This window comes from Ctenopharyngodon idella, chromosome 11 (genome assembly GCF_019924925.1).
Source record: "Ctenopharyngodon idella isolate HZGC_01 chromosome 11, HZGC01, whole genome shotgun sequence".
In the NCBI taxonomy this organism is placed as follows: domain Eukaryota; kingdom Metazoa; phylum Chordata; class Actinopteri; order Cypriniformes; family Xenocyprididae; genus Ctenopharyngodon; species Ctenopharyngodon idella.
In genome coordinates this window covers 14,642,618-14,662,499 of record NC_067230.1, presented here as the reverse complement: position 1 = coordinate 14,662,499, position 19,882 = coordinate 14,642,618, and the positions used below count along the sequence as shown (strand labels likewise).

The 19,882-nt window shown below is 36.1% G+C and overlaps 2 protein-coding genes across 6 annotated transcripts; both read right to left on the bottom strand.

The window, feature by feature from the left end:
- Positions 1-1,233: 1,233 nt before the first annotated feature.
- LOC127522263 (solute carrier family 35 member E1-like) lies at positions 1,234-10,622 on the bottom strand. The gene is made up of 6 exons (XM_051912034.1): positions 10,219-10,622; positions 7,485-7,555; positions 7,196-7,333; positions 6,984-7,109; positions 5,313-5,558; positions 1,234-3,655 (listed from the first exon to the last, which is right to left on the bottom strand). The coding sequence occupies exons 1-6, from the start codon at positions 10,547-10,549 to the stop codon at positions 3,440-3,442; spliced, it is 1,128 nt and encodes a 375-aa protein (XP_051767994.1). The 5' UTR covers positions 10,550-10,622; the 3' UTR covers positions 1,234-3,439.
- A 123-nt stretch (positions 10,623-10,745) lies between these two features.
- Positions 10,746-18,376, bottom strand: LOC127522261 (mediator of RNA polymerase II transcription subunit 26-like). Of its 5 annotated transcripts, none has more exons than XM_051912031.1 (4): positions 18,017-18,376; positions 17,208-17,285; positions 14,751-14,876; positions 10,746-12,806 (listed from the first exon to the last, which is right to left on the bottom strand). In XM_051912031.1, exon 4 carries the CDS (start codon positions 12,576-12,578, stop codon positions 11,589-11,591), a length of 990 nt encoding a protein of 329 aa, XP_051767991.1. In that variant the 5' UTR covers positions 12,579-12,806; positions 14,751-14,876; positions 17,208-17,285; positions 18,017-18,376; the 3' UTR covers positions 10,746-11,588. The 5 variants fall into 5 exon arrangements, 4 of the variants coding, with proteins under 4 accessions (XP_051767991.1, XP_051767992.1, XP_051767989.1 ...); XM_051912032.1 differs by having other exon boundaries at positions 17,208-17,282; positions 18,017-18,114; XM_051912029.1 differs by lacking the exon at positions 14,751-14,876 and having other exon boundaries at positions 18,017-18,373.
- Positions 18,377-19,882: the final 1,506 nt, after the last annotated feature.

Below are 19,882 nucleotides of genomic sequence, written 5' to 3'. Positions count from 1 at the left end.
GTGCTTTACACCACTGAATCCGACACTTTGCATTGCACTTGGATGCAGCTGCTCGGCCATGGAAACCCACGAAGTTTGGAGGTCTGTAGCTATTGACTCTGCAGAAAGTTGGCAACTTCTGCGCACTGTGAGCCTCAGCATGCACTGACCCCGCTCTGTGATTTTACGTGGCCTACCACTTCGTGGCTGAGTTTCTGTTGTTCCCAATTGCTTCCACTTTGTTATGATAGCACTAACAGTTGACCGCAGAATATTTAGTAGTGAGGAAATTTCACGAATGGACTTATTGCACAGGTGGCAACCTATCACGGTACCACGCTTGAATTCACTGAGCTCCTGAGAGCGACCCATTCTTTCACAAATGTTTGTAGAAGCAGTCTGCATGCCTAGGTGCTTGATTTCATACACCTGTGGCCATGGAAGTGATTGGAACACCTGAATTCAATTATTTGGAGGGGTGTCCCAATACTTTTGGCAATATATATTATATATATATATATATATATATATACATATATATATTATACATTCACAGATTAATAGGTGAGAAGGATTTGGCGCACACACGCAGTCTGGTTCACTATCCTTGTAGGGACTCTCCATAGACGTAATGGTTTTTATACAAACTGTATATTATATCCCCTAACCCTACCCCTAAACATACCATCACAGAAAACGTTTGGCATTTTTACATTTAAAAAAAAACATAATTTAGTATGTTTATTAATTAATTTCCCCCATGGGGACTGCTGGCTGGTAATGCAGGTGATCTCAGGTTTTACTATCCTTGTAATAGTAATATGTAATATAAACCTGTACACACACACACACACACACACACACTTACTTTATGGTCTCTGACCCAACAGTTTTAGAGTAAAATAAGGATATAAAATAAAAAATAAAAAACAGAGCAAACACAACTACTAAAATAATGCAATCTCAAAGTCATTAAACATTCAACATAATTAGGAATATTAGCCTGTGTAAAGCAGTTCGAATTTTTTAACTTGAGTTTCTTGAACTACATTTGAGAATTCAAATTCAAACCCCCAAATATGTGATTCTTTGTATGAGATTTTAAAAACAGTGTAGCTAATTCATTATAAACAAAAAGGGACAATGCTATTTTCATGCTTGTACAATTTTCTGCCTACAGTGGTGTTCATAAGACCAAACAAAAAGTTTTAGGATTCTGCTTTACAAAGCCCTAAACAAATACGACAGCAAGACTTTATCAATTCATCTTTTTTTATTTTCACATTTAAAAATAAGTCATCTTATAACCTTTAAGTTGACAAGAAAAAAAAAAATGCAACATTAACTGTACCAAGGCATCTTAAAATCAAATCATATAAAACACTGGCTGAAGGTGAAACTATCTTAACACGGAAAGTGTGACAATGCATTTCCACACCATAGAAAAAACAAACCGAAACTAAACTGGACTCAACATGACTGTCAGATTATAGAGACACATATGAGTCTCCCAGGGAAAAAGGTCTAAGAGCTTAAATATTCTGAAGCGGACTGAAAACGCATCAAATACTACAGTAGTGCATTATATTCTGAATGGGAAAGTAAAGACACTGTAATATTGGTTCTGTTGAGCTGAATATTTCCAAGGTTTAGGCTCAGTTTACAATTATTTACTGTGTAATACAACACAAAAATCAAAAAGTTATGTTTTCCAAGACTCAGTTTGAGACATTGAGAATCCAGTGCTAACTCACATCTTAAGAACTATGTTGTGTCAGCCCCAGTATTTCTTGTACATTTACAACCAATCACCTAAAAACTCTAAGAATTGGGGAAACGAAAAGAAAATCGGCACTGAGAAGAAATTTGCACACCTCTAGTGATTTCACAATGAAAGAGCAAAAGGTGTGAATCAATAAAAAAAAACAGACAGAGGGAAGAGACCACAGCCACAGCCTTTCATTTTTTTGGCAGCTGAAGTTACAGTATCAATTAATGAACCACTTCATCTGCCTGAACTGATCCTCTAAATTCACAATATATAAAGAGACATAAAGACAGAATGTCACGTGAACCTTGTCTTTCAAAAGTCACGACAAAAAAAGTCATGATGCCTTTTAAAATCCATAACACTTAAAATATATATATTTTAAAAAGAACTCTCCAAGTTCTTTTCTCTTTGCAGTTATGCAAGAATGTGCATGCTTTTTGCCAAAAATGTGTCTAACTTTCCAGCAGCAAGACACGACATAGAAATGGAGGAAGAGAGAGAGAAAAAACATCTAGCTTACAAATATTAAACTAAAATACCACCTCACACATTTAGCTAAAACTGGTATAACTTTAGGAACAAAGACGATAATGGTTCAGTTATAACCAAAAAGCAGGCCCATAAGAAGTCTCCAAATCAAAAAGTTATGAAATAACCCACCTTTTCATGAAATATTCTGGCTAGTTTATTAATGCTTTCAGCTACTAATAGAGCTGAGAGTACTTCACCTTTGTTTAACACATTTTTACCAAATTTACCATAAAAGTTTGTCCACAGATTGAGGTTTTACAGGGCTTGAAAGTCCTCCAGCTGTCATGATCGAAAGGAATATTGGAGTTAAACACTGTCCTCAGACTTTTTATTAGACTGCAGTTTGAGGAATTTAAACAAATTTAACTGTAAAGAATGTCAACTTCCAGAAAGAAAAAAAGAAAAAATAAATAAAGTGTTCTACGAACCTTCTCATCCAATATTAATTAAACTGACCTATAAGTTATGGCCATTGTATCTGACAAGTCCCCTTCAGTACAAAAAGTAAAGATACATAAAATAATAATAATCATGCATATGAATGTATACCATGATTCAAGTGATCTTGTACAGTGACCTCTGTCTGATTTAAACACCTCAGGAGGGAAAAAAGTGATTCTCTCAGAAAACATTCAAAAATTCAAAGGGGTGTTTTCAGTCCATGATATGGTCAACCAATGCACCTTCCTCTATAAAAATAAATAAAATATTTACAAATAAAAAGCAAAATAAGAACATTGACTAATACCCTGATGCAGTTGTATATGCAGTGACCCAGTGTATGTTATATGACTGCTTGTCTGTCTGTCCCTCACTCGCAGTAGCATGATGGCGATGAAGACGCTACATTCTGAAATGCATTAAAATGCATGCTGTGCAAAAATAATCAAAAAAGTTCCCAGCACCTTCCTATAGCCTACACATACCACCGAGAATTTCCTCATAAAATAAATGTGAAAACACAACATAAGGTTTGTAATGAAATAAATAACAGGCCTGTGGGGGAAAAAAAAAAAAGAAAAAAGAAAAAGCAGTAGGATTCTGTGAGTAAACATTCCTTTTCCAGTCAATTCGACACTTCCTTGTTCGTATGAAAGATGCATCCTCTGAAGCACGGGAGTCTGGGAACAGTCTATAGAGTCCTCCGAAGTGCTCCACTCACACAACATACTGATTGGAGCTGTAATTCGTTGTGTAGGCCTGTCGGCTGTACTGAAAGTGGTCGGTGAGTACTGTGCTCCGACCGTACTGAAAGTCTGAGCTGTGTGTGAAGGGCCCGGTGCCGTTGGACTGGGGCTTGTCGAATGACACCATATCCTGTGTTGAAACTGGCAGCGGTGTCTTTTTGGCCTCCCGGTTGGAGTCATACTTCGCCTGGTGAAGAAAAAAGGATTCCATTTCATTTGACATCATTTTTTGCTTTGCAACATCGTTTGTGTGATGATTTGCCCAGTGCTTGAAGTGAGAGAAAAAAGTGCTGGTATCCTCGTGAGGTTTATTTATTTGTTTGTTTGTTTATTTTTGCAAAATGGCCTTTTGTGGTATCACCCACACATGCAAAGTTGGTTGATAACATGCGTAACTGCAATAAAGTAATAGCCTAGGGCCAGTTGTTCAAAAAGTTTAATCTGGATCAGAATGATCTGGATTTGAAAATCCCATGTTTTGCTATCCAGGATCAGGTAATATATCTTAATTTTGTGCTTGTATTTCAAAGCAAAATTAGACTGGATCACCCTGCATTCTCTCAGAAAAGTTCGCTTGCAAATAACTTTTGACTGGTTCATCTCATGATTGTGCCAATGTAGTTTACAAACAGTGATAAAAAAAGCACTTTGAATAAAATATAATTTTTTTATATATATTTACAGCTGTTTGGGGATTATTTTATGGCACCAAAATCTCTTTTTACTTTACAGTAGGTTATCGAAAGGCTAAATATGTAGCCTAATGCCTACTTCTAATTTATTACTTTAACAGTTAAACTAATCAAGAGCAAAATAAAAAAGTGTGTATGCAGATTACATGATAAAAATGTTTATTTGTTGACAGTTTTAAAGTTTTATTACATTTTTGTTCCTGAAATCCACCCTTCTGATGCGATCGGTATAATCCAGATTTTTTGGATCATAAAATTTATCCCAATCTTACTAAAAAGTTTTGAACAACACAAACTGATGATTTTATCCAGATCAAAACCAAGACTGGATTTTGTGATCTAATCTGATTTCAGAATCCTTTTTTCCTTTCAAACAACCCATTTTCAAGATTTGATCCAATCCGATAGCCGAAATCCCATCAGATTACTTTTGAACAACTGGCCCCTAGTTAACAATTACTTGTTTGCAAAGTGCAATGGGAAGTCAAACCAAGTTTACTTAAAATTTTGTTAATTTCCTGTAATCTCTTGGAATATCTGAAAGCCAGTTTTTTCCTAATATCTGTCATTATTAGCAGAAAACATTTTACACATGGGAAAAACCAATTGTTTTGTCAATAATTCAAGTTAGTCGAAATTCACCACAATAAATACTATAGAACACAATAAATTCTAGTAAAGATGGTCATGAGTAGTTTAAAAAGCTTTCTAATTTATGCTGGTGCAAGATGTTTTCTTTTTAATTTATGCTGCTGTTTTAGATCATGTTTGACTTTCTCCATAGCTTTTGAAAGTGGCTCATTCTCAACAGAATTCAAATTGGTCACACATTTTATCATCAGCATCGCAATAACGGCTCGCGCAAATCTCATCACACTTTTGGAGGGCAATGGTGAATGTGCCTACTGTGATTCGTGCACCCCTCATGCAAAATTAAAAAATTGGGCTTGAGTTATATAGCACAGATAATTGGTCTGTTCAGTTCGTATGGCTTATAAAAGCTCAGAACATGCAATGTATATAATTCTATGTTTCGGTGTGGGCAGTCAGAGCACCGGCAACATGTGAGAATGCTATATGGGTACGCTATAGATTAAAATACTGCATACCGGCCCACTTCAAGCAATGGATATGCCTAAAAAAGGAAATTACCTTATTATAGAGGAAGACACCTAGTATTGCTGTCATCATGCCAATGATGTTAGTGGTGCTGACGGGGTTCCTGAGCATCAGTAGGGATATGCTGATGACCATGATCCTCTTTGTTGCGTTGGCTACTGCGTAACTGAGTGGGCTGACCAGGTTCAGCACGCTGAAAGCAATCATGTTTTGTGCAAAGTTGCAGACACCACTGATGAGGAGCAGCACAATTGTTCCCGTCCAGTTGGAAACCTCCATCTGTAGAAGAGAACAGAGAAAATGAGTGTGGGCGTGATGAGTTAAGAGAATCACAGTGATTCACCTGCGGGACCCGACGCAACAGAGCGCAGCGCCGGATTTGATGGGCGAGCACGGGTGGTAAAACATTCATGTGTGTGGGTTGTGGAAGAAAAAAAATGATTTGCGTTACTCCAGCAAATTGTAAATATCTAAAAATAAAATATCTGAAAACTTTTATTCATCTATTGCACAAAGCAACAAGAACCACTAAAATAAAATAAAAATTTACAGAGTGCAAGCATAGGTGTTAGCATTCCCCTGACTGCTGCTGCTTCTCACTGCTTTAAGAAGGAAAAAGCAGCCATAACTGCTGATCTAAGATCAGTTTTCTTTGTAAAAATAGCATATTGGCAAAACAGATTTGGCAAACGCACTAGTGCGTATTTGTGTTTGCCCTCTGGAAAGTGCAAAGGTTTCTGTTTACAACGTGTTTTTTTGCAGCGGTGAGCAATGTAGCCAATCACAGACATGTCTGTTGATCTCTTGAACACAATTGCTGAGTTCTGCACGCTCAAAAATCCCCTCATTATAACAACAAAGTGTACACATGATGTAAATAAATTTTGTGCAAAAGTTTGGGTCCAGTAGGATTTTTTTAAAATGTTTTTTTAAAAAAAGTCTCCAAGTCTGTATGTATTTATTCACACAGTAATATTGAGAAATATTATTACAACTTAAAATAACTATTTTTTCAAATGTAATTTATTCTTGTGACGGCAAAGCTGAATTTTCAGCATCATTACTCCAGTCATGTGATCCTTCAGAAATCATTCTAATATGCTGATTTGCTGCTCAAGAAACAATTATTATTATTAATGCTGAAAACAGTAGTGCTGCTTAATTACTGTGAATATAATATGATACTTTTTTTTAAGCATTTATCTAAAATGGAACATAAGTGTCGCTTAATTTAATGCAACCTTGCTGAACAAAACAATGTCAAATAATAATAATAATAATAATAATAAATATTACTGACAAAAAACACTGTATGAACACTGTATACATTTTGAATAAAATAATATTTTTCTGTGATATTATTTTCAATCATAATTAAATACACCACCACCTTCCCCATTTGTCTAATGTAATGATAAAAAATATTGACATATTTAATTGTAAAAAAATCAAATTTGTAAAGTACAATTAGTTTTACTGAATTAAAATTAAATACAAATAAAATTATTACATTCAAATCATTATGTCCGAACAGAACCCATTATTTCATTACTGTATTACAATGGGTTGGGAGGACAATGCCAAAAATCTAGATGTAAAACCTTTTTTTCTTTTGATTTTGGGACAGATATGAACTGAACAGATTTACACATAAACACCCTCTTACCTCATACTCATAAAAAAAATTATTCAAAACATATTTACCAGGTCTCCATCCATCAGGAAGGAGGAGAGGTCCACTAAAATCCATGTAGGCAGCATATACAAAAGTGCATTGAAGCCCAGGATGTTCAGTAAATGGAGGTGGTGAATCCTTGTGTCACGCAAGACCTGAAACAACCACAAAAATCATTTCATACAGAAACTCATACCAGACTTTTTGTAATTTAAAGAAATCACCTGATAGAAATAGGAACCTTTTTGGAGAATATGTTCTGTAAAGAGAAGCAGAGCGTCGCTGCCAGAGCGCTGATCAATCCAGAGACGTCAAAGGACAATTCAGTGACAGTGGCCAACAGGACACCTCCAATGATGGGGATCAGAGACACATAAACCTGGTGGGAAAAAGCCAAACTCGTCAAATATGCAAATAAACAATCCAAACTTCAGTATTGGATGACTAAGACACAATCAGTGACTATTAAAACCATTATAAATTCAGTAAATACATGACTTATTTCTAGCTATGTTTAGATGAAGTCGGACCTTTGTGGTTTGCTTCTCTTTCATGATAATCCGTGACAGCAGAACCACCCAGATGGGCATGGTGGCCTTCACTAGGAAGTAGGGAATGAAAAGAAGACATGCATTCACTCATCTAATAACATCAGCCATTAGTCTCGTCACATGTTCTTCTGTAAAGTCTTGTGATTGCACCTGGTGTTTGAAACATCTCAGCTGCAGTCGAGTCCTCAGAAACAACACTCACACTCTCCCTGCTGATTCCTGCACTAATGCTTTACAGTTTAGGGTCCATTTCTCACTATTGACAGGCACATTACTAGGATATTGGCTGTTTATTAGTAGACTTATAATGCACATATTAATGCCTTATTCTGCATGACCATATTCTACATCCCTTGAAGGCACAATATGTAAGATTTTCGGATTAAAATATCCAAAAACCACTAGAACAGTGTTATATATTTTGTTGATTTGTGTACTTACATTATCCCAAATGTTTCCAAGAATGTTTAAATCCAGAGAAATAAGCAATTTTAACCACGACACGGACCGTGCGTCGCCTATCAATGACATAATACCCACGTTACCCTTGATTATTTTGTAGAAACCATGGAAACACCAAAAATGCTTTAATATATTATATGTTTTATTAGACAGGTGAGCAACTGTTTGGATACATACATCGACAGAAAACTAATCATTGTTATATAGGCTAGCTCAACACAGTCTTATTGTTTAAATCTCGTTTTCTTGATTTAGTGCGAGTACCATATTTTGCCATGCCTAATATCAATCTAGCTTACTGCAGTGTGCAACAAGTGTCACATAGTAGCCGCCGAGTGAACGCGCAGAGTAGCATTATAACAACTTTCAACACACAAATGCATCTAATATAATGAAACAGCGCTGCTTTACCCCACATACTCATGACCGGAAGTCATCTGCGGCATAATAAAAGTCCCGTTGCTCTCGAGCTGTCGTGCTCGTCTCTCATTAGCAATCGCTCCAGCGGCCTCGTTCTGCTCCAACGGCTTTCAGCCACACCCTGCTTCATACTACAGTAATGTTAATAAATCTTTAAAAGTATAGTTCACCTAAAAATGAAAATTCTGTCATCATTTACTCACCCTCAAGTTGTTCCAAACCTGTATAAATTTCTTTGTTCTGTTGAACACAAACAAAGATATTTTGAAGAATGTGGGAAACCGGCACCATTGACTTCCATAGTATTTTTTTCCCTACTATGGAAGTCAATGGTGCCCCAAAGTGGCCTGGTTACAAACTTATCAAAATACCTTCATTTGTGTTCAGCAGAACAAAGAAATTTATACAGGTTTGGAACAACTTGAGGGTGAGTAAATGATGACAGAATTTTCATTTTTGGGTGAACTATCCCTTTAATACATTAGCTCATCCATGAATATGATTTCTTCCCGAGTCCCATTTCCACTGGCTGTAGATGTGAAGATTTCCACAAAATCAAGGCATCATCAAGCTATGCCTTTGTTTTGAATAAGCGACCTCTAGTGGCAAAAAATTACATAATCGTGCCTTTAATCTGACCTAAACTGAACTATTATTGTTATTAACCATTAATGAGAAGTAATTATGAGTTTGAGGCACAAGTTGTCCTTAATAGTGAGAATTGGACCCTAAACTAAAGTGAGCAAATATTTTTCAAATAGAAAACCTGACTAGACTAAATCTAGACAATCTGCATAAATAGCAACCAAGTAGAGAATCACTTAAATCAGTAAGGAGTTAATAACCCAGAAGCAATAAGACTAATACCTGCTTTCAGATAAGAGAAAGTTATAAAAAAGTTGCAGCCTTATGCTAAATTCTTTTATTTTTTTCACACCAGTTTACATAAACAAAACCAGATTTGTGATGACTTGGCAAACGTACTAATATTTTCTGTTTTTCTTGTTATGCTCTAAAATGTTAACCACAAACAACTGGAAAAACTCATTTAGGATCAGGGAAAGTCATAGGTGTTCACATAAGTTATGTGAATAAAAATTCACTATCACTTCATGTTTTTTTCCCCCAAAATTATTATAATTGAGGAATCTAATGGAGCCGAACATTGCAAAAGTCACAAGACGACACTGGTCAAGACAATTAGATAAAAATGACAATGTCGAAGAGCTCATAAAATGTATATGCTGATATATAGACACTATCAATACTGTCAAATTTAAAATAACTACTAAGCTCTCAATACTTTTCTGAATGGCGAGTTTGTAAGATAAGAAATCATTTCATGTCATTTCAAAGTGTTTTTATACATATATCATGGTTTCTACAGCAGGGTTTGATAATAATGGGGCCACTTATCTCATATAAAAAGGAATTATAGCTTTCCAAACTAGTTTGTATAGCCACGCAGGTGGATGATGTGGCAGTATGTATTAAGAGTGCGGAAGTGACGTACTTCATAAATTACTTCGGTAAAGTGTAATGTTATCAAATCTCGGACGTAAAGCAATTACCGATGAGTTATTAAATCCCCATTACACTTTGTTTCTTTATGTGTGGATGAAAGTGGACGTTTAAATGTCTGGGGAACGCAGATTACTAGCTCCCCAGCTGTGGTTAGGGTTAATGACAGACAGCGAGACAACAATAACGCACGTTGACGGGTTTAAACGAACCGAGCCGAATCGACACATCCGATCAGGTTCACTTTCATTGATTTTAAATAATAAGGCCTGTTATACAAAGCCGATATGAATAACAGAAAGCCACTTACCGGTGTGCGCGTACGACACCGGAACCTTCCATATGCTGAAATGGGCCGAGACGGAGGCGAAGTATTTCCCGAAGGCGAGCGGCAGAATGTACCAGCGGTAGTAGCGGGCCGGTACCTCCACTCGCGGGACGCCCCAGGCTCGTAGCAGCGGCGGGAGAAACACGATGATAGAAAGGATATGGAAAAGAGAGACCGTGACCGGATAGGGGAAGCCGTTGAGGATGATTTTATTAATCACGTTGCCACCCGAGCTGACGGTGTACCAGAACAGGCACAGCACCGCGATCCGCATTCCCTCCCGCACGGGCGGGCGCTGCTCCACCGCGGCCATCTTTCAGCGCAAGCCACGACGCGAGCGAGCTACTCTGGAGGAATCGCTGTTGGAAGAGTCACGTGAGAGAGCTAAAGTCACGCCCCTAAGAAGATTCACCATGGTAACCGGCGGAGAGAGTTTTTGATAGAGGTGTACTGTTTACATCGGGTTTTGAAGAGCTGCACGCAAGTGAATTATTCACGTAATGTGCTCTCTTAAAATGTAAACAAGTGTAATATATATTATTCCCAACTACCGTACAAATCAATTTAATAGTGTAACTCAACAGTAAAACTGGTATTTAGCTACCACGGTCATCAAAAATTAAGCTCCTTACACTGTCTGAAGGAGTTCCCATATTAATTTATTATGGTTGTATAGTAACTGTAGTAAATATATTTTTGTGTTAACTGTATATCTTGTTTTTATTAAATAAATAAAATATGTGTATTATTATTATTGCGGGAGATTTAAAATACGGGAGGAAAAATTCAATGCTTTTTGCAAAAGATTGCATTTCCAAAAGGTTTGCCAGTTATATATAATATTTTTTCCCATCACCACAGGCCCTTTTAGGGGCTACATATATAATGTAAATAATTATTTAAGACGTTATAAAAAGTTTTAGGCCTATGTAAGTCATCAACTGCAGAAAAGTGTAATACAAAAAGTCATATAAAAACGTACTACAGGATGTTATTATAAATAAGATGAAAACACTATAAAATCCTTGTTAAAATAGTTTTGCTTGGATGAAAGCCAAGGCCAGGGTGCTTTTATTATTCTGTACAGATGAGAAATTGTAGGTAACTTCTGCCATCTACAGGAGACATTTAGGAACTGTAGATTCGTTCTAGTTCATTTGTCTGTTTCCTATACTGAAAACAATGCTCTAAATAATCTAGATGCATATAATATTTTAAAAATGTATCATGTCATTGGTGCATTGTTAAAAGTCAGGACAGAGGTTTCATAGTACTAATCACAAAGAATTGAGAAGCACAACAAGGTCTAAAATAGTTGTGTATCCACTTTTAAGAAACACGCCTTTACAGTCTCAAAGTCTGTAATCTATGGCAACATAAGGCAAGATCTTAAGTTTACTCCCATCCCCATATGGATCCAGGGTTATGGACTGAGTCCAGTCGTACCAGTTATTTCTATTATCATAGCAGCCATTCACACCATGCCATCGATGACTGCGTATCCTGACCAGGTCTCGCTCTGTGATCTCTCGGCTGACCCCAGGAAGGTCTGTGACAGGGAAATCTGGTATAAACGCATGTGCTTTTCTGTAGACTTTTAAATTTTTCTCTTGCTTGAATTTCTCAGCCACAGAAAAGTCCATTCTTGATCTTTCTGAAGTTGGCAAGCTATTCTGAATCATCTTATATTGTGACATCTCCCTGCAGTTTGTCTGTTGGACCAAGCAAAGGTTTTGTTTCAGACGCTCACTGCCTTGGATTTCACTTCCTGTTGATCTCTGACAATCAGATGTTTTGCTTAATATAGGTTTGATTTGTCGAGTATGAGGGTCATATGTTAGTTTGCCTGCTTGCTGTTGTGTAGTTTTGGTATTGTCCTCTGCAGGACGTCCGTCGAGTTTGACAGTGTGATTGTTATGCTGATTCTTCGTGTCCTCATAAGTCCTCATGTCTGTCACTGTGCTGGAGACCTCATGGAGGTTAACGTTCAGCGTAGCAGGTTTGAGTATGTTGAGGAGGTCTGAAGGCTGCTGCATCTTTACGTATGAATCTTGGATGGAGGAATTTAAAGGTAGACTAGAAGTAACGCAGGTGGATTGTGGCGGTTCCTCGGCCACCATAAGGTGCTTTGTGTCACTGCGACCGACTGAGGTGTCATGTCTTTGGGACTTGTGCTGCTCTTGGGAATGCTGATTGGACAGAGATGGTCTCAAGCTCGTGAACTGTTGTAAATTCTTGATGGACGAGGAATATGGTCTGATGGCACGGATGGGTATTTTACTCTTTCTAAAAATGTTTTTGCCTGGTACAGAACCCTGAGACATTTCATCCCTCTGGCTCATGTTATTGTGGAAAAGAGTTCTGCTGTAATTTTCCGTGAGGGTTTGTGCTGATACAGGAATACGTTCAGCGGGAATTGAATCCACAGAGCTTGAGAGCCCTTTTGTCGCGGCTTCATTTACTCCAACCAGGCTCTGCCAACTCCGTACGAGATTTTTTAAACGTTTAACAAGATCTTTGTCAGTGCTTCTTTTTCTCACATCATTGATCAACTTTCCAAGCCTGGTTTCCTGGAATAAAACAATTCCACACACAATCATCATCATCATCATATATAGTTTCTGTTACACTTTAATTTAGGGTGTCCTTGTTACAGTGTAATCATACATTTAAAGAGATAAATGCAAAAAATGAAAATTCTGTCATCATTTATTCACCCTAAAGTTGCTCCAAACCTGTATAAATTTCTTTGTTCTGTTGAACACAAAGGAAGATATTTTGAAGAATGTTTGTAACCAAGCAGATCTCGCCCCACCATTGACTACCATAGTATTTATTTTTCCTACTATGGTAGTAAATGGGGGGCGAGATCTGGTTGACTGCTGACATTCTTCCAAATATCTTCTATTGCGTTCAGCAGAACAAAGAAATTCATACAGGTTTGAAATACTTGAGGGTGAGTAAATGATGACAGAATTTTTATTTTTGGGTGAACTATCCCTTTAAGATACATCTTTCAAAACATTTTAAGATTCTTACCGTCCCCAAACTTTTGAACAATAGTCTATGTACATTTAAAATAAGTAAATAATACAATAAAATGAAATAGAATACTTTTTTTGTGTAAATAACCACAGGTGTAGTTCATCACATTAACTATGAACAGGTTCCACTAATGTTTGACAACCACAAATTGTCAAAATAATTTTTGTAATTATTTATAGTATTACGGAAGCCCTGAACAGCATGGTGAAAAAAAAGAAAACTTATCTTGTAATTTTTGACATAAGTCATTATTTCGACATAATAAATTGTTATTTCGAGATAAAGTCGTTATTTCGACATAAGTCGTTATTTTGAGATAGTCGTTATTTTGACATAATAAGTCGTTATTTCAACATAAGTCTTTATTTTGAGATAAAGTCGTTATTTCGACATAAAAGTCGTTATTTCGAGAGGCCGTTATTTCAACATAAGTTGTTATTTCGAGATAAAGTCGTTATTTCGACATAATAAGTCGTTATTTCGAGAGGCCGTTATTTCAACATAAGTTGTTATTTCGAGATAAAGTCGTTATTTCGACATAATAAGTCGTTATTTCGATATAAGTTGTTATTTCGAGATAAAGTCGTTATTTCAACATAATAAGTCGTTATTTCAAGATAAAGTCATTATTTCAAGATAAAGTCATTATTTCGACATAAATCGTTATTTCAACATAAGTCGTTATTTCAACATAATAAGTCGTTATTTTGAGATAAAGTCATTATTTCGACATAAGTCGTTATTTCGATATAAAAGTCGTTATTTTGAGAGGCTGTTATTTCAACATAATAAGTCGTTATTTCAACATAAGTCGTTATTTCAACATAATAAGTCGTTATTTTGAGATAAAGTCATTATTTCGACATAAGTCATTATTTCGATATAAGTTGTTATTTCGAGATAAAGTTGTTATTTCGACATAAGTCATTATTTCAACATCATAAGTCGTTATTTCAATATAAGTCGTTATTTCGAGATAAAGTTGTTATTTCGACATAAAAGTCATTATTTTGAGAGGCCGTTATTTCAACATAAGTCGTTATTTTAACATAATAAGTCGTTATTTCGACATAAGTCGTTATTTCAACATAACTCGTTATTTTGACATAATATCTTGTTATTTCAACATAATATCTCATTATTTCGACACAACTCGTTATTTCGACATCGCAGTCCTGGCTTTTACCGCGATCGCCGCAGGTTCGAATCCGTCTTTTGCTGAGCTCTCTCTTCTCTATTTTCCCATCACATTTCACATCAGAAAGGCATTTATTTTCAATAAAAATGAAAATAATATTCTAAAAGTGAAAATAATCTGCCTAACGACTGTTTAATTATATTAAAAGTATTTATTGGGTAGGGTTAGGGCAAGGTGTTGGGTGGGTTTTTATTCTCCCAATAAGGCAGCATCCATTTAATAATTTTAATAAATATAATCATTCACAGTGCAAATATGTTGAAATAACGACTTAATATGGGAGACCGGGGATGGTTGTAACACCATCAATTCCACCAGTTAGGGACAAGATAGGAGTCATGCGATCACTTGAGTATTTTCCTTCTTCCTCTCCGATCCCACATGTTGATTGTCAAGGCTGGAAACAGGCACATTCAGAATATATGGAGAAAAAGCAGATTTTGAGGTAAGAAAGTAAATTTTGACAAAGACTATATTTTGTTTAGTATGTATTCGAATGCAGATAAAATTGTATGACTTATATCAGATTAAATAATAGTTTCTTAGGCAATATGTGATGCATTTTCCCCCAGCTCATTTCAAACCACTATGGTAATACAGTTAGCTAAACAATGGCTGACAGGGGCGGGGATGGTTGTAACACTTATTTAAAAAGTGTTACAACCATCCCATTTCATAGACACACACACACACACACACACACTGACATGTTATATTTGTTAGACTTAAAGTTGTACAAAGATGTTCTTTAATCGGGTACATTGTAGTAGTGTGTATTAAGTATACTATTAAGTACGTTTGTCTAGTAGATTAATTTACACACACACACACACTGTCATAGAGAGAGTAAGAGACATTGTTCTTTTATTTCAATAAATCTGTTTTTGAACGATATCATATGGTATGCATGTGTTTTTGCTTCTTTTGTCTAATTGTTACAACCTACCCCAGCACGTGTTACAACCTACCCCGGTAGTGGGGTAGGTTGTAACAAAGGAACAGCATGTATTTGACATTAACTCACGAGGTCTGTGATATTCTTGTAGAGGGTTGAATTGGTTCCATTTGTAGTAAACAAATGTGGGTACTTTGTATAAAAGATTGAGAACTCAGGCTAAAAAATTCAGTGAGTTATAGGTGCTAAGTGTTACAACCATCTCCCCTATGTCGAAATAACGATATATTATGTAGAAATAACAACATGTCGAAATAACGACTTGTGTCGAAATTTTCTTTTTTTTCCCCACCATGCGGTTCAGGGCTTCCGTACCATATACCATAGTATAGTTTTTTTCACTTTAAAACTGTGCTTATGCTTTTTTTCCTTCAAATAAATGCCAATTTTCTGTTGCATTTGATATTTTGTTATAGAGTTGCAAGAAAAAGTATGTGAACCACTTGCAGAATCTGTGAAAATGTGAATAATTTTAACAAAATACAGGAGATAATACAAAATGCATGTTATTTTTTATTTAGTACTGTCCTGAGTAAGAAATTTTACATAAAAGATGTTCACATATAATCCGCAAGACAAAAAATTGCTGAATTTATTAAAATAACCCCATTCATAAGTATGTGAACCACTGATCCTTAATACTGTGTGTGGTTACCTGGATGATCCACGACTGTTTTTTTGTTTTGTGATGGTTGTTCATGAGTCCCTTGTTTGTCCTGAGCAGTTAAACTGAGCTCTGTTCTTCAGAAAAAATCCTCCAGGTCCTGCAGATTCTTCAGTTTTCCACCATCTTTTGCATATTTGAACCCTTTACAGCAGTGACTGAATGATTTTGAGATCCATCTTTTCACACTGAGAACAACTGAGGGACTCAAACACAACTATTAAAAAAGGTTGCATTGATGCATTAATAGATGGGGGGTGAAAACATTTGGAATTTGAAGATCAAGGTAAATTGTATTTAATTTGTCTTCTGGGAAACATGAAAGTATCTTCTGTTGCTTCCGAAAGGAAGTACTAAATGAAAAAAATGTATATTTAAACAAAATAAGAAAAATTTGGACATCTTCATCCTGTTCAAAAGTTTTCACCCCCCGGCTCTTAATGCATCGTGTTTTCCTTCTGGAGCATCAGTGAATGTCTGAACCTTTTTTAATAGTTGTGTTTGAGTCCCTCAGTTGTCCTCAGTGTGAAAAGATGGATCTCAAAATCATTCAGTCACTGCTGGAAAGGGTTCAAATATGCAAAAGATGCTGGAAAACTGAAGAATCTGCAGGACCTGGAGGATTTTTCTGAAGAACAGAGCTCAGTTTAACTGCTCAGAACAAACAAGAGACTCATGAACAACCATCACAAAACATAAAAACAGTCGTAGATCATCCAGGTAACCACACACAGTATTAAGAATCAATGGTTCACATACTTATGAATGGGGTTATTTTAATAAATTCAGCTATTTTTTTGTCTTGCGGATTATATTTAAACATCTTTTATGTAAAATATCTTACTCAGGACAGTACTAAATAAAAAATAACATGCATTTTGTATGATCTCCTGTATGTTGTTAAAATTATTCACATTTTCACAGATTCTGCAAGTGGTTCACATACTTTTTCTTGCCACTGTATGTCATTCATTTCTGAAGCCCCTGTGGATCTGCTTCCAGTAAGAGTGATTTCAGTCTTTTATTCTTATTTTCAGTGTGAAACAAAATACCACAATACACAGCTGTTGTGATAAACTCAGTGTAAATATACTGAGATGGTATCTTACCACTAGAGCCTCTTTAGTCATGGGGTACCTTTCCAAACAGCATATCACGTCCAACACAACCATCATGTTCTGTATCTGCTGACAGGTACAAGCAAAGCTAATGTCACTTCAGGCTTTCATAATATTCTCCGTGCATTAAAAAAAAGACTTACATTGATTAATGATTAATCATTTTTCTGTTTGTTAGAAAGTCAGTCCCTGTGTCTTTTTCAGAGGTTGGTCATATTCATGAAAGTAAACGGGCCTCTTGTATTTAAATCCACTCTCACATGTGCACCTGCAGCAGTGACACTTTCAGATCTCAGTTGGTTGAAAATGCAAATAACATGCCTGCATTCTCATTGCTGTTAAACTATATGAAATACAGCCCCAGGGAGCTTGTCTCATAAATAAACCTCACCACAATGAGATTTAAAATAAAACAAAACCAACCTTGATTTTACTTGGATGTAACAAATGTGAAATGTCAGTTATAAAATGATGCACCCATATAATATTTATTCAGGTAAAAGGGACGGCACTGTTGTCATTCGTCTCAATGACAAAAAGTCATCTAATTTAATTTAAGGAATAAAAAAAGTCTTGATTATGAGATGAATAAAGACTGGCATTCTCTCTCTCTCTCTCATAAAAACGATGATATGTGTTCTTGACCTTTTTTGTATGCATTTAGAATTATCCTCCTGTAATATTTTCAACATAAAGCTTATTAATCATTGAATGAATGAATGGGTGGAAAATGCCATCTGTAAGTAATTAAATGAAGTGACAGTTACTACTAATGATGCATATCCAACATATTTACTCACGTTATTTTGAGCATCGATGGCCTGAAGGAGCTGCTCTTTGAGTTGTTGAGGTCTTGATGAAGCTCTTTTCATTGTCAGACAGTGATGCTTTAAAAAACATCTACTGATAGATTTGCAGCAATAAGAATACACACAATGTGCAAAGCTCTTCAAAAGTGTACACGTCACTCGTATGAAACCACTTTACAGCCAACCCCATACGAGCTCAACTATCCGTGTCCACGCCTGCAGGCAAATTACTAAACTGTCCCAAAAAGGGTCCAGCAGGTGCAGTTCTGTTTTCATAGAAGTCTACAGAGCTAATGTGTGTCAATGACTAGTTGTATAATTATACAACTTTGATGAGCTCATATTCACTGAGAGACTATATACGTAGAATACTTTTTAAAACTTTTTTTTAAATTTGTCAAACCACATGACTATAAGTGAACTAATTAAACCATACTCAGAATTTGTCCTCTGCATTTAACCCATCCAAGCTAGTGCACACACATTAGGAGTAGTGAGTAATGAACACACACAAACACACACACTACTACAGACCGTGGACACCCATTTGCTGCGGCACCCGGAGAGCGATTGGGGGTTAGGTACGTTGCTCAAGGGCACCTCAGTCGTGGGTATTGAGGGTGTTCATTTACTCCCCCCACCTATGTTTTCCTGCTAGTATTGAGAACCGAACCCACAACCTCCAGGTTACAAGTCTGACTCTCTAACCATTAGCCCACAACTGCAAAAACTTAAAAGGCAATTAAAAATAATGAAATCTTAATTGTGACCATACAGGACCTAAAATCTGCACTTTCCTTAAAGGATTAGTTCACTTTCAAATAAAAATTTCCTCCAATTTTCATCCAAGATGTCCATGTCCTTCTTTCTTCAGTCGAAAAGAAATTAAGGTTTTGTCAAAGATTGAATTAATTGTTATATACTTGCACTAGCATATTGTATATGACAATTTAGTTCAAACTTTGACCTGTGGAGGGCAGTAATACACTCAGCAGCGTCTACACTGCCGGAATTCTAATAGAGAAGAAGAAGAAGAGAGCTAGTTCAAGAGGAGCATCTATGGTTAAAACGTATATAATTTTAAATTTTTTTTAGAAAATGACAGATCGTTTCTCTAGATAAGACCCTTATTCCTCGTCTGGTGTCGTTTAAAGCCCTTTGAAGCTGCACTGAAACTGTGATTTTGAACTTCAACCGTTTGGGTCCAATTGAAGTTCACTATAAGGAGAATAATCTTGGAATGTTTTCATCAAAACCCTTCATTTATTTTCGACTGAAGAAAGAAGGACATGGACGTCTTGGATGACATAGGGGTGAGTAAATTATCAGGAAATTTTAATTTGAAAGTGGACTAATTCTTTAATATATATCAGACTGCACAGATTTCAAAGGTAACAGCGATTTCAAAGACAACAAAGATAATGGACATTTAGTGTTGTTTGTTGTCTATTTTGTTAGACCCAACTGCAAAGTAAAAAATAAAAATGAAAAATTTAGTCAAAATGTACAGGTACATGTTCAGTGCCTGTCAATGAAGAAAGATGCTTTTTGCCCACATTTAGGTGTAGTTACAGCATCTGCCAGTAGAGGCTAAATGCTGAACTTAAGGAAAACCTCAACCTCCTTGATATTATTCAATAGGCAATGTAAAAATATTAAAGAAAATATTTTAATATAATAAATTCTAGATGTTCTTATATTTAGTTTTTTCCTTCTTGAGGAGCTGCAGAGTGACAGCTACACTTCAGGGACTCTTAAGGCCCTGATATACTCATGGAGAAGTTCTTTTTCGTTCTTCATTTAGGGGTAAAACGAAGTTCGAATTATGTGAATTACTGTCATCGAACATCTGAGAGC

What these genes read in the sequence shown, in the direction of transcription:
- LOC127522263 (XM_051912034.1), bottom strand. Translation starts at nt 10,549, where the DNA reads ATGGCCGCGGTGGAGCAGCGCCCGCCCGTGCGGGAGGGAATGCGGATC. An exon ending in AAGAGAAGCAAACCACAAAG is followed by an intron (nt 7,334 to 7,484) that starts GTCCGACTTCAT and finishes TTTTCCCACCAG; the next exon opens with GTTTATGTGTCTCTGATCCC. An exon ending in GTGTCTTCCTCTATAATAAG is followed by an intron (nt 3,656 to 5,312) that starts GTAATTTCCTTT and finishes TTTCTTCACCAG; the next exon opens with GCGAAGTATGACTCCAACCG.
- LOC127522261 (XM_051912029.1), bottom strand. Translation starts at nt 18,088, where the DNA reads ATGAAAAGAGCTTCATCAAGACCTCAACAACTCAAAGAGCAGCTCCTT. An exon ending in CCATCGATGCTCAAAATAAC is followed by an intron (nt 17,286 to 18,016) that starts GTGAGTAAATAT and finishes TGTACCTGTCAG; the next exon opens with CAGATACAGAACATGATGGT. An exon ending in TGACTAAAGAGGCTCTAGTG is followed by an intron (nt 12,807 to 17,207) that starts GTAAGATACCAT and finishes GTTTTATTCCAG; the next exon opens with GAAACCAGGCTTGGAAAGTT.